Source organism: Sciurus carolinensis, chromosome 8 (assembly GCF_902686445.1).
Source record: "Sciurus carolinensis chromosome 8, mSciCar1.2, whole genome shotgun sequence".
NCBI classification, from domain to species: domain Eukaryota; kingdom Metazoa; phylum Chordata; class Mammalia; order Rodentia; family Sciuridae; genus Sciurus; species Sciurus carolinensis.
In genome coordinates, this window is record NC_062220.1 from 108,199,458 (window position 1) to 108,213,386 (window position 13,929).

Genomic DNA, 13,929 nt, shown 5'->3' on the forward strand with positions numbered 1-13,929 from the left:
AAAATGGGAGGGTTAAGAAACTATAAGCTAACGTCATCTCAAGGAGACTGTTACCAAGGACTTTATTGGTCAGAATTGAATGCAGAGTTGAACAGATGTTGGCGACCAATCATAGGACCAGGCAAGTTCTACAGGAAATGGCAGGGGGTGAGGACACCAGTAGGCTCTGGCTCCAACCCTAGTGGATTTGAGGGGCATCCTGGATTGATGGATTGTTTAACTCCCCTGAAATGTTTACTCCTTCTAGCGACAAAGATTCACTGCAAATATGCATGCATAATAGTGCCTGCCCACAGGTGAGGAACTAACATTTTTGAGAAACTACTTAGAAGTGGGATTAATTCACAGTGGGGTGTGCATTAGCTATGTTAATGAAAGTGATTTTTGAGATCTTGTTAAATTGCTTCTGAAGGCAGTAGTACATTCTGTACTGAATGACAGAGGGCTTTTTAACCTTCCTTAAAATCTCTAGCTTGAGGTCTTACTTTGGGGATAGAGTTTAAAATTATGTAAGAAAAATAACTCCTTCTAAAAATTTTTTAAAAAAGCTTTCTACAAACTGAAATGGATGGAGGTTGATTAATACAGGTTAACTGTAGATTTTTTTTTAAAAAAGTCTATATAAAGTACAATATGGTGAAAAATATAACAATATTGGATTTTAGAAGAAAGGATAATTTTGTTTTCTACTTAAAGAAAATTTAAAGATATTCGTTCATCACTGCTCATAATTAAATAAAAGAATTATTTATTTCTAAACAAAACCTGCTACAATCTATACTTCCTTGGACAAAAGGATCCACGTTACATGATCATTAAGACAGAACTGACACGGGGATCACTGTGTATGCCCTGGGTCTGGGCCCCATGCCTCTCATGGCTTTGACAAGCAACAGACACACTTGTTTAACGAGTGAACGAACGAATGAACGAATGAATGGAAGTCACAGGAAAACCACAGGGCAAGCAAGCAGAGGAAAAGCAAACCCACCAGGAGAACAGAAAGAGTTGCAGGGATAAAGCCCTCTATTGAGCAGGGAGCATCCTGACAGCTAAAGGAAACATGAAACATTAATGGAGTCCAATTATCTGCTCAAAGGGACGAGACAAAAGAGTGGCGTGAACTGTCAGAGCATCAGGAAAGCGAAGGCCCAGAATAGCTGAGACTTGAAAAATGACAAAGGACGACAATGGCTTTTTCAGTTCTGCTCCAAATAAGGACCAGGAGGAAGAGGTCTGCTGCTTGCCTGACATTGGGGAAAGACAGAGAGAATGCAAGCTCCTCAATGCCTTTTTGTTCATATCTTCCTTATTAAGACAAATGATCTTCAAAGTGGAAAGGAAGGAATAAGCACAATTAAGGGGAAGCCATGGTCCATGGTGGGGGAGGGGCCGCAAGGATCCCATCTCCTTGGCTGTCTTCAAGGCCAAGGAAAATTGATCCCTACAGTTGAAATCTCAGTTTGAGTCACTGAAAAATCTGAAGAATCAAAAAGGAAGGAAAATATTGGTGGACCTGGATAAGAAAGGAAGGCTAATCTGGAGGTAGAAGAGAAGAGGGAAAAAAAGGCTCAGAGAGGGAGTCTATCAGCCTTGGTCCAAATCTCAGCTTTGCAATACATGAGGGGTGTAGCCAGGGCAACTCACTCACCTCTGGTTCTGTTTCTTCCCTATATCTGTGGATATAATAATATTACATCATGAGATAGTTAGCTGGACTCAATGGGATATAACAGGAAGCATAAGTTCTTAATACTTTAAGAACTTAACTTGCAATAGGGAAGTCACCTAAACATACAGGAAGTAGAAGATGGGAAGAAGGAAATCATAAAAATCTAAGACTACAATATCATCATATTACCTGACACTGCAGGAGGATCTTTACTGATGTGCATATGCCATTATTCCCTGTGGTATGACCTATTTCATATTCCATGAGGCAAAAAGACCGTGGACATTGGGAGACTTTTGTGGGGAAAGGATTCTAGATAATTCTCCTAGGTTTTTTTTTTTTTTTTTTTTTTTTTTTTTTTTTTTTTTTTACATCTCAACCCTAATAAAAAGTATTAGGTATGTGGGGGGAGAAGGGGGCTAACAAATCAAAAGTATCATAATCTTAGGTATCAAGAACCAACGAGCGGCCCATATTCACAATTATTCAGGATTCTATTTAGCACTTCAGAAAAAGACCCTTATATTTGAAAAGAGTGTAGTTTCACCATGAGGAAATTGATAACTAAGAAAAAAAAGTTACTTTTACTTGTATATGAATGCAAAAAATGATTAATATGTTGAGGCCATTTTTATATGACAGTAAAAAAGTTGGACTAAATGAGAGGTCATTAAAGATTAATGCTGCAAACCAGGCACAGTGGTGCACGCCTATAATCTCAGCAGCTCAGGAGGCTGAGGCAGGAGGATATCGAGTCAGCCTCAACAACAACGAGACACTAAGTAACTCAGTGCGATCCTGTATCTAAATAAAATCCAAAACAGGGCTGGGGATGTGGCTCAGTAGTCATGTAGCCCTTAGTTCAATCCCTGGTACCCACCCCCCAAAAAGGATTAATGCTACAAGCCTGGTTCAAAAGCAACAATGAGGAGCCACTCTTCTTGGGAGACTACTGTGTTTTCTCTATGATCATGTCCTTATCTAAGCTTCTAATGCCCGGGAATAGCCTGGCAGGAAGGGAAGGGCTTTGTCAGCTGGTTGTCTTTGCTTGCCTGGAATTACCAGAATGTCACATGCGCAGAGAAGAGGCAGGGCTTGAGAGTTTTCTGAAGCCCATATCTATTTAGGACATGTGAGCTCAGGAATTCATTAAATAAATATCTATGAAATATGACTCCAGAAATGGCACTATGGTGGAACCTTCAGAATAAGTAAGACTCAGAGTCCTCAAGAAATGTATGTTCTCTGGAGAAAGCGGAAAGGCAAAGCTTCTTCAAGTGTTATTTTATGTATTTCCAGGTGTGTGCCTGGTGGTCCTCTTAAGTTATCTCAAACCTGGTGCTAAATGCACTTGGCTTTGAAACCCATCCCACCATTGAAAGTGACCTCTCTGGGACTTTGGGGCATCTTACTAAGACTCTCAGCCTCAGTTTCTCCATTTAGAGCTCTGTTGATTGAAAGAAAAAACACCAGGGATAATCTAGCCCAAGTCTCCAATTTGTCATCATCATCACCATCGTCATCCTGCAGTTCCTAACCCAGGTGCCACCAAGCCCCTTTTAGCTGGAAATTTCTGCAGTCTAGTGTACATACTGGTATGATACAATCGTTCATTTTACATTTTCACTTGTTATTTTTTTTCCATTTCAGGAATAATAAACTCCTATTATAGAACATTTAGAAATTGAAGAGATGCAAACAACAGAAACAAACTTCTCACCCCAAATGATTGTCATGAGAGGAGGTAGACTGTCAATCTCTGAGAACTTGGAGATACGCTGTCTCCTTTCCCTCCCTCACTTGCTATCCTCTCTGCTCTTTGAAAGCCCCAAGATCTTAGGAGCTTTACGCACATTCCATTGCCTATATGGACACCCTTCTCCATATTCCAGGGTCTCCTGGCAAATAGCCATTCAAAGGGCATTCCAATCCACTGCTCATCCTCACTGTGACTTCTCGCCTGTGTCCAAAGATCTTAAGTGACCCCTCTGAGAATAAACCAAGAAAAATAGATTGACTTTCTAAACTTCCACATCCTACACCCATTTCATTTTCTTTTCTTTTCCTTTTTTTTTTCTCCCTTTCTTTTTTTTTTTTTTTCAGTGGTGCTGAGGATGGACTCAAGAATTCATGCATGCAAGATAAGCACTCTACCACTGAGCTACATCCCCACTACCTGTTTCATTTTGGAACTAGTAGGGCTACTAATTGCTCCAGGATGATGTATCACCATCAAAATCACCCATCACTGATAACAAAACAATGTACCTATTGGAAAAACTTTGGAGGCAGGTGTTATCCTAGAACAGTATAGTTTCTAAACGGTGAAGGTAACGGCTTGAAGCACTAAAATCTGCTTTCATTTTTCTTCCTTGTAAATATCATGTATCATACTCTTGGCTTCTTTCTTTCTTAAGCAGGGTCAGAGAACACAATGTAACCTTTATCTAATGACTTTGGTCCTCCATCTGAGAATAAGTGATGTCACTGGGCTTGGTGACTTGAACAGCTCTTTGTTCACAGGTAAGTACACTCACTCTGCTGGACTGGGTTCTGATGGTTCCTGTGACAACTTGTTTCCCTCCTATTCTATCCTGCTACCAACATCACCCCTTACTGATGTGAACTTACATGGATCCCCAGGACTTTTGCTTTTTCCTCTTGGCTATAGGTTTAGAAAATAAATATCGAAAGTCTCGTGCTGTACTTTAAAATAAAATCCAAACAGCATTTATTATTCATTTATCTTCATTATGAAATAGTTATAAGTTTGTTTAAATTTTTATTTATTTTATTATTATCATATTCTTTTTTGGGGGGTGGGATAGAACACAGGGCTTTGCACATGCTAGGCAAGCACTCTCCCACTGGGCTGGATCCCCAGACCTGCTAAAATGTTTACAATGAAGAAAATTATAAGGAGAACAAAACTATGTATAATTCCATAACACAATTAAACCTCATTTGTATGTAATATACATACCATGCTCTTTTAAAAAAATTAGGATGATATGGTATTATAACTTGTTTCTCTACTTTTTTCACTTAGTACATCTGAGCATTTTCTCAAGTTACACAAACTTAACATATTTAAAGACAGAATAATAATATTTCAAGTGACTGTAATGCTTATGTGATTAGTCTTTTAGTTACTCCCCCTTATTGTGGGGGAATATGTTATTAATAGAATTGGACATACACATAAACATACGTGTTCTTTCTTTCTCTCCCTCCCTCTCTCCCTCTCCCTCTATCTCTCTCTCTCTCTCTCTCTCTCTCTCTCTCTCTCACACACACACACACACACACACACACCCATTTCCTTGAAATAAATTCCTAGAATCCATGGGTTAAAATGTGTGAACAGGACAAAGGATGGAGCTCAGTGGGAGAGCACTTGTGTAGTATGTGGGAGGTCCTGGTTCAATGTCCAGCATCTTTTAGATGAAATAAAAAATTATTAAAAATGTGTCAATGCTGTGAGGATCTTGTCAGATGAAATCCAATGGCCTCCCACACTCAGACGTGTTCCCTTACAAGAGCTACCCTGTCAGACATGGTATCATGCTTGACATCTCTTTTCTGTACTCACAATAATTGCAAAGAAGGCACTGATAGCCCCATGTTGTGGGTTGAAAAACCGAGGGTTGGCTATCCAAGAAAGCAATTTTAATGAGCCCAGCATACGAGGACAGGTCTCTAAGACTCTCGTCCCTCTCAGGCTCTTCCCCAGACACCACACTGCCTCCCAAGCTCACAGACCCCTGGGTACTTCTGTCAATACAATTACTCTCTAACGAGGACTTTAAACCTCTTTACCAGCTCCTTTGGGCATCTTTGGTCAATTGTGCTTCTGGCGCGAATCATACCCAGTTGGCTCAGCTTTGGGTGTAAGCAACAGAAACAGCTTGTTTAAAAGGAGAAAAGGCCAAATTTCTAAATCTTGTAATTTTCTGCAACTTCACATCAAACATGATAAAGAAGGGCTGGGGAGATAGCTCAGTTGGTAGAGTGCTTGCCTTGTAAGCACAAGGCCCTGGGTTCAATCCCCAGCACCAAAAAAAAAAAACAAAAAAAAAACAAAAAAAAAACAAAAAAAAAAAAAAACACATGATAAGGAGAAAACTAAATACAGAATTACCATAGGATCCAGCAATGTCACTCCTGGGTATGTGTCCACAGGACTTAAAATCAGAGACTCATGTGCTGGGAAGTCCATGTTCATAGGAACAATATGCACAATACCAAAAGGGGGAAAGAAATCAAGTGCCCATCTACAACAAATGGACAAACAAAATGGCAAAAAATGACATGAGATTCTGATACATGTAAAAATGGATGAACCTCAAAAATACGCCAGGTCAAAGAAGTCAGTTACAAAAGACTAGATATTATATAATTCCAATTATATGAGTTACCTAGAATAGGCAAATTCAGAGTCAGGAAATAGATTAGAGGTTACCAGGGCTAGGAGAATTATTGCTTAATGGGTACAGTTTTGTTTGGGGTGCTAGAAAGTTTTGAAAATAGATAATGGTGATGGTTGCACAACACTGTGAATATAATTAATGCCACTGAACTGTATACTTAAAATTGTTAGAATGGTAAATTGTGTTTTATATATTTTACCACAATGAAGAAATATTTCTTAGAAATTGTTTAGAGTAATTCCAGCTATTACAAAACCACCCACTTTCAAAGGAAAATGCACCCCATCCTGCAGGGTGCTACTAAGTAAGGCATGAAGCATTTTTAGCAACTGTCACACAAAAATAAGCAGCTTATGTTAGGAACAAGGTAATAAAACAAGAGCAATAAATCCTCTTTGCCAGATAGAAGTAACAGGTCAAGGAAAGTCACAGCTAATCTTTTATTCTCAACATCAGGCCCCTTGTAAGGAACTAGGCAACTCCAGATCTAAATCAGAGTATCTGACTAGGACTTGAAAATTAAGGAAACAAGACCAAAAAAAAAAAAAAAAAAATCAACGACAAAAAAATAAATGGCACCTTATCTTGTCATATTTGATCACATGTTCCATGGCATTTTGTTAAAGTGAACTTTGTGTCAGGCACAAGGATGGGAAGGGAAGGGAATGAAGATTGGGGCAAGTACTGAGAAGGCACACCATAGACTCCTACCAGGTTTCTGCAGACTATGCTCATGCTGGCCTGGGAGACTGGCTGACCGCTCCCAGGGAGGGAATGAGCCTTTGTACTGCACTGCCAGAGAGCAGCACATCCCAGGTCCACTCATCATAGACTCCCGGGGCTGTGTGTGTGCCAAGAGGGAAGATGAACACTGCACTTGGACACACTTGAAAGAGCGACTGTGCCCTTCTGTTCCCTGAAACAGACCTCGGAGCACTGGCTCCCTTGATTTCCAGCTCCATTGGTTTCCTTATTTTTCATGTAAAATGAGTGTCCAGAATCAGATAGGAACACAATCATACTTGCTTTTTTTTTTTTTTTTTTTTTTGCAAACTGCCTGCTCATGCTCTTTGCTAGTTTTTCTATTTGACTATTATTTTTTTTTATAGGATTTATAGAATTTTTTTAATAAACAGAAGACAGTAATACACTGCATGTTGCATGCGTTGCAGTTTTCCCCTAGGTTGAAGTATGCCTTTTAGTATTTTAAATATTATCTTGTGTGTTTGTATAAAAATGCATGTTTGTACATGAAATTACCATTTTTCCTTTATAATAGAGCTACATTTTATTTAGGAAAGTCTGATTTTGACATAGAACATGAAGATTCTCACTGTTCATTAATTTCAGTTAATCAAATAAATAAAAGACATTTTAATTTTTCACTCTTATTACTTAATTGCCTAAAATTGAGTATTGGGTATAATAAATAGTAAGTTTCCAGGCACCCGACTTGCCCCCAATAAGAACAGTCGTTTCCTGTGATCTCTGTTCTCCCATGACTATTTTTGCTGTGTATCATTTCTGTCATTGTGTTAGTCTCTACTCTGATCCTTGTGTCTACCACCGTCCATGAATAAACCATATACTTTCTTCCTGTGATGCCTCAAGAAATTTGCTGAGAGTGAAAATCGCCCCTCCATATGTCTTGTCCTTCTTCACATTTCCCTTAGCTATTATTGAGTTTCACTCTTCCTTATTAAACTTAGGAAACATTTGCCAACTCACACCAAAACCCTACGGGGAATTTGGTTGTACCTGCAACTAATAACAAAGATGAACTTGAGAAGATATGACAATCTTTACTATAGTTGTCTTCCCATCCATGACTATACTAAAACTCTCCACTTCTTCAGTACTTTAATCTCTTTAGCAACATCCTATGTCTGGTAATCTTGCTGAGTTTATTCCTAGACACCTTAAATTTTTGTTACTTCCAGGAATGGAGGTGTACTCCTCTAATCCCAGCAACTTGGGAGGCTGAGGCAGAAGGATCACAAGTTCAAGGCCAGCCTCAGTCACTTAACGAGGCCCTCAGACACTTAGCAAGACCTTGCCTCAAAATAAAAAATTTAAAAAGAACTGGGAATGTGGTTAAGTGGTTATGTGTTGAATTCAACCTGAGTTGAATTCCTGGTACAAGAAAAAAAAAATCATTACTAATATAAATGAGATTTCTTTTGACATTATATTTCCTGACTGTTTCCTACTAGCGTACAAGAAAACTATTAAATTTTACATGTTGATATCACATTATATATACCATCTTACAGAACTCTTATTCATTTTAAAAGTTTGTATATCTGTGTGGATTTTCTATTTGAATGATCATATTATTTGCAAATAAACACAGCTTTCATTTCCATTCAAAGTTGACATTTTAATTTCTTTGATATTTTATTGCAATGTTAAGACCTCTAGTGACAGTTTACATCTGTGTCTGGTTCTGCATTTTCCTGGGCACGACTCTTAATATTTCTCCATTAGGGATGATGCATGCTGTAGGTTCTTGACAAATCAATTTTAGAAGATTTAAAAGTTTCCTTTTCAGGAAAGGTCTGTTAAGAGATTTGTTGTTCTTTGTTCTGTGCTACAATAAGTGGAAAATTCTCTTTTCATGTCTAAGTGAGATGACCACTTGATTTTCCTTTAATCTTTAACATATTAAATATGTTCCTGGCTTTCAATGGCAAACCATCCTTGCATTACTATACCAACCCCAACTTGTTTTAGATTTCATTTAAGAGAAATTTCTGAATCTGACTCACCTACATTTCCAATTTTTTGTTTTGTATTAGTACTGTTTCAAAGATACTCAAACATATCATGAATGGGAAAGTTCTTGATCCTCTGTCTACCTCTGAAACAGTTTGTATAAAGACAGACATTATTTGTTCCTGGAAAGTTTGCTAACATGGATCTACAAAAATACCTGGGTATTTTTGAAGGGGCAGTAATGATTATTGACTCCATTTCTTCCAGAGTTATTTAAGATTTCTATATCTGGGGGTTGAGGATGTAGCTCAGTAGTAGAGAACATGTCTAGTATGCCTGAGGCCCTGCCCTGGTTCAATTCCCAACATCACACACACACACACACAAAAAAAAAAAAGGTAAAGATTTTTTTAAAGAATCAATTATCAATTTTACTTTTATATTTTTGCAATAAATTATTTATCTTCCTCCTATTTCCCCATTTATTGTTCATGGTTTTCTTGTTTCTAAAACTCCCCAATGTGATTTTTCTTTCATGCCTTTTTTCCTTCTACACATCTGGGCTAGACGTTTGCTATTAGGATGGTTTTTTACAAAGACTGCCTTTTATTTTGTTCTTGTTTATTGACACTTTATTTCAATAACTTCTCATTTTAATTTTTGTAATTACTTCCTTCTGCATTTAGCCTTATTCAATTTGCATTTTTCCAATTTCAATTTTTCTTCTTTTTGAAGCTTAGGAATTTAGTCCTACATACCTCTTTGGCAGCCCCATACAAATTTCCACTTTGTACTATGCTCATTTCCATTCAGTTCTAAGTGACTGACATTTCCATTGTGACTTCTTCTTTAACCCATGAGTGAAATATGGGTCTCTTTTAAAGTTTCTACAAACATGTTTACATGTTTTGTCTTGAACATTTTGTGTTGACATCTGATTTAATCACACTGGGTCAAAGAACATGGCTTGCGTGGGATAGATTGCTTAAAATTTAGTGCAACTTCCATATATGGTCAATTTTTCAAAAAGTTACACAGGTTTTTAGGGAAGAATCAAGAGTCTCTCTGCTGGGTAAGGGTCCTAGGTGTCTCAACCAATGAAAGTCTGATAATACTGGGGTGGACAGATCTGGAATTCTCCCTGCTATGTTACACTGTATTTTTTGTTTAACATCTTCTCTCTTTCATATCTTAATTTTTCATCTTTTTCTATTTGATGTTGTTTGATTTTTTTTTAAACTATATATCCCCTCGTATTTTTTTCTGCTAGGTTATAAAATACAAATTATATATGTATTCTTTCAGTAATAATAGTCAATATTTTAGATGCACATGTTAAAATACATGAATAAACTTTTCTTTCTAAAGTGATTTCCAGTTTTTTCACATTTTACTCCTTCTATATGAAGCCTTTTTAGAATTTAACCACTAAGTAATCTCTATTTCCCAAAGACACACATATACACTCTCAATACCTGTGTGGAGTTTCAGCTTAATCTTATTTTAACAATTCATATGGGATTACACTTACAACATTGTACCACTGTCTCTGCACATTACTGTTCCTTATATGCCATGTTTCACATTCCTTCTTCCTGAAGTACATTTAATACTCTTGGTTTTTAGTGGTAACACATTTTCTCAGTCTTTGCTTAAGAAAGTTGTACTTTGCCCTCACTGTGGAGCAATATATTGGTATAAAATTCTACATGGACAGTTATTTTTGCCTCAGCACTTTGAAAGTGAATCACCTTGTCTCTGGCATTGTGGCTAAGTCAATATCAGTCCCACGGTTGGTTTCCTTTAAGACAACGTCTCTTCCATTTTCTGGACTAGTTCTAAATGTTTTTAGATATGAACTAATTGTCATGTTTCCTTGGTAGTTCTTTGAGTACAAAATGTGGGTTTTATCTTACTTCAGTTCTAGACAATTCTCAGTTCTTGTCTCAAGTTTCCTTCTATACTCTTCCCTCCCCAAAAGATCATGGGATCCTTGGTACCTAACTGCCTACCCCATCTTCCTTTGCCTCTCTGCAATCTATGCAAGTTGACTCCCTTAGGACTAACTTTCAGCTCTTAAACCCCTTTAGAGAAAAGACAGCACTTTTAAAAATGGAAATGATATAGTAATATAATTATTGATAAAAATATTTCATTTTCAAAATTTCTAGCAGTTCTTTTTCATACCCAGCTATTCTTGCTTTGTTTCTTCAGGTTGTCTTTCATGGTTTCTTGCACTGTGTTAGAGACATTAGTCTTTCATTCATCGGAGTAATATAAACAAGCCTATTTCAAAGCCTTTGTCAGACTTATTTTTATTGCATATGGTCTAAATTGGTCATCTGTTGATTTTGTTAGCTGTATTTCCTAGTATGGGATTGCTTCGTGTGTTTTGGAATGTTGGTTTGGAGACTCATTTGGGGTGGGTTGTTTTGTTTGTCTTTTCCACCACTCTCCCTGCCTACTCCTCCCTATGGAGTGGTCAGGCTGGGGCAGTCTGCAGCCACTGCCTGGTGGAAGACTGTGGAGGTTGCAGCCTGAGTCACTGTGCCCACCAGGAAGCTGCTCCATTTAGCTCTGGCTGCAAGGCTGTGCCTGACTGCTTGGCCACAAGTTCACATGCGCTCTAGTCTTCCTTGGCAACAGTCTTTTTCCAGCATCTTCAGAGAGCAGGGAAGCCCCACCCCAACTCCTGGCTGGGATAAAATGGGCTTGGCTCTGGTCCTGCTCCCCAACGTTGGCAGAGGGAAGGGGCCTCAGTCCTTACTGTTCCCCAGGACTGAGTGGCCTGCACTGGTGACTGGTTTTGGTGGTGCAGGCACTGCTCAGTGCTCTGTGGAATAGCCTGTTCTAAGTCAAGCTGTGTCCTTCACTTCTCCTCTTCTGTATGCTATGTGTGAACAAGGACAGAATGGCCGATGTCATGAGTATGCTTAAAGGTAAGAACTCTGAGAGGTTGAGCAGTGGAGTTCAATATGGTAACATGTCCCTTTGTTCCTTTAAGCAGTGTTTTAGGAACTGGGATGCACTGGAGGCCCAACTTCCAACTCTGTGCTGCTTAACTCCAAGCCAGAACAGAGAACTAGCTCTCTTCTAGTGGAAGGCTATTATTCTCAGTACTGCTCTGCAAATTCCCCTTCAGGGCATTTCTTGGGTATATCTGATATCTAGGGGATATTTGAAAGTATGACGTAAAGACAAAGGATGAGAGATAAACTATAAAAATTCTCTCAGTTAATTATTCTTATAATTTTCTGATGAAAGTGCTGACACAGAATTCTAAAAGAACATCAATACCAAGACCTAGATTATTTCAGTTTGAAAGAGATAATTTCTAAACAATACAATGTAATGAGTTAAAATTGTCCCAAATTTCAAAACCAGTACTCATAAACTGGTATCTTTCCCTTCCATCATCTCATATGAACGTTTTCTGAAACGTGACCCTGAAATTAGGCTAGTTACAGAAAATTCTGGCGGCTTTTATGAATCTTCTAATGCTTGAGAACACATTTATTTGACTTCCTGGTTAGATCTCAGCTTTGATTTTAGCTAAATGTCATCTTCTTTCTCATTAAGCAATTTTTAAAAATCTGATTATTCTAATGCCTACCAGCTCTAAACCTTATGATTTCTTGCACTTAAATGCTATAGTAATCCATTACATTGTTCCTGTTTCATGTCAGGAGCAGACTCCCCATCCTCTATCATTTTTTCTAATTTATGAAGTAACTCTGCATTACTTTACTGTCCCTTCCTTTCTTCCCCATAATGACTCAAAACAGAAGGAAACAAAAAGGTCAAGAAATACAGAGAATACATACATGCAAAACCAGGCTCTTCAAAAAATTTTAAAAAGGCAAAACAAAAGGGTTCCCCTGTGCAGGAGCCCTCACAAAGGGTAACATCAAATCACCTGAAGTGGAATTCCAAATCTTACACAAAACAGATTTTGAAGTTTAGCTTAAGTCTGTTCATTGAAAGAAAATATATAAAGATAACTATTTTAGAATTTGTTTTCTTTACAAAAGATACAGTATTAGAATCTTACTAATTTGTGTCCAGAATAATTTTTGTAACATACCATCAACCTTCAGTATCCCCAGGTTCCACATCCATGGATTCAACCGATCATGAATTGAAATTATTTGGAAAGAATACTACACATGTACTGGACATGAACAGACTTTTTCCTTGATCATCATTTCCTAACAATAGAGTAAAACAACTGTTCACTTAGTATTTACATTGTATTAAGTATGATAAGTAATCTAACAATGATTAAAAGTAAGCGGGAGGAAATGCATAAGTTCTATGCAAATATTAGGACATTTTATACAAGGGATCTGAGTATTCTCAGATTTTGCTATCTCTGGAGGATCATGGAGCTGAGCCTCTCCCACGACCATGGATACAAAGGACTATAAAGTCCTAGTATTATTGCAAAGCTATAGTTAAGTTCTTGCTCATTACTTACTTGGATGGTTCACTAGTCGATCAGGTTGTGCTCGGAACCCAGGCCCTGCCAGGTCTCGTGGACTGGGAGGTGGCTGCTCCACTTTGTCCTAAAAAAGGACAAGAGGGTCAAATGAGGCATTTCACACTTTTCAATAACTATCATCCATGGCATTTCCATTCTGCTCAATTCCTTAATTAATTTTGACTTATTTGGTTTCTTTTAGTTTTAAATGATAGTCTAGAACATGCTATATAAGGAAAGTCAATCATGAAAAGGTATAACCTGTTGGTAAGGGAGTTAGAAGAATAGTTACTACTGTTTTTCTCAACTGAAATAGTTCCCCCCTCCCATCACAAATAGCAATTCAAAAAGAATGATTATCAACTGCTTAGCTTAGGCAATGAATGCCAATAATTAACATTCCATGGAGTACATGCACTTTCTATAACAATTACTGGTAACTGAGTTTTGGCCTTCTGCAACCTGGGACAGAAATATCCAGATAGTGTATTATAAATGGCTCTCTCCACAATGGATAAGGATTTCAGTGGCATTTTTCAGACATGAGAGTGAGGACAAAAAAATTTAGCCAAAATTTAAAACAGCAATATCAAGTTCATGATTCTATAAAAACATCTGCATAGATACACAAT

General features: G+C 37.8%; 1 protein-coding gene across 4 annotated transcripts in view; it reads right to left on the reverse strand.

Annotated features, from left to right (window-relative positions):
* Grb10 (growth factor receptor bound protein 10) overlaps positions 1 to 13,929 on the reverse strand; it is a 198,334-nt gene that overhangs the window by 95,724 nt on the left and 88,681 nt on the right. For all 4 annotated transcript variants that reach the window (XM_047560076.1, XM_047560075.1, XM_047560074.1 and 1 more), the window contains one exon: positions 13,295 to 13,382. Coding sequence is in view for 1 of the 4 variants with exons in the window: in XM_047560074.1 (XP_047416030.1) it covers positions 13,295 to 13,382 (88 nt within the window). In the remaining 3 variants the exon portion in view is untranslated. The remainder of the gene's footprint in view (positions 1 to 13,294; positions 13,383 to 13,929) is intronic.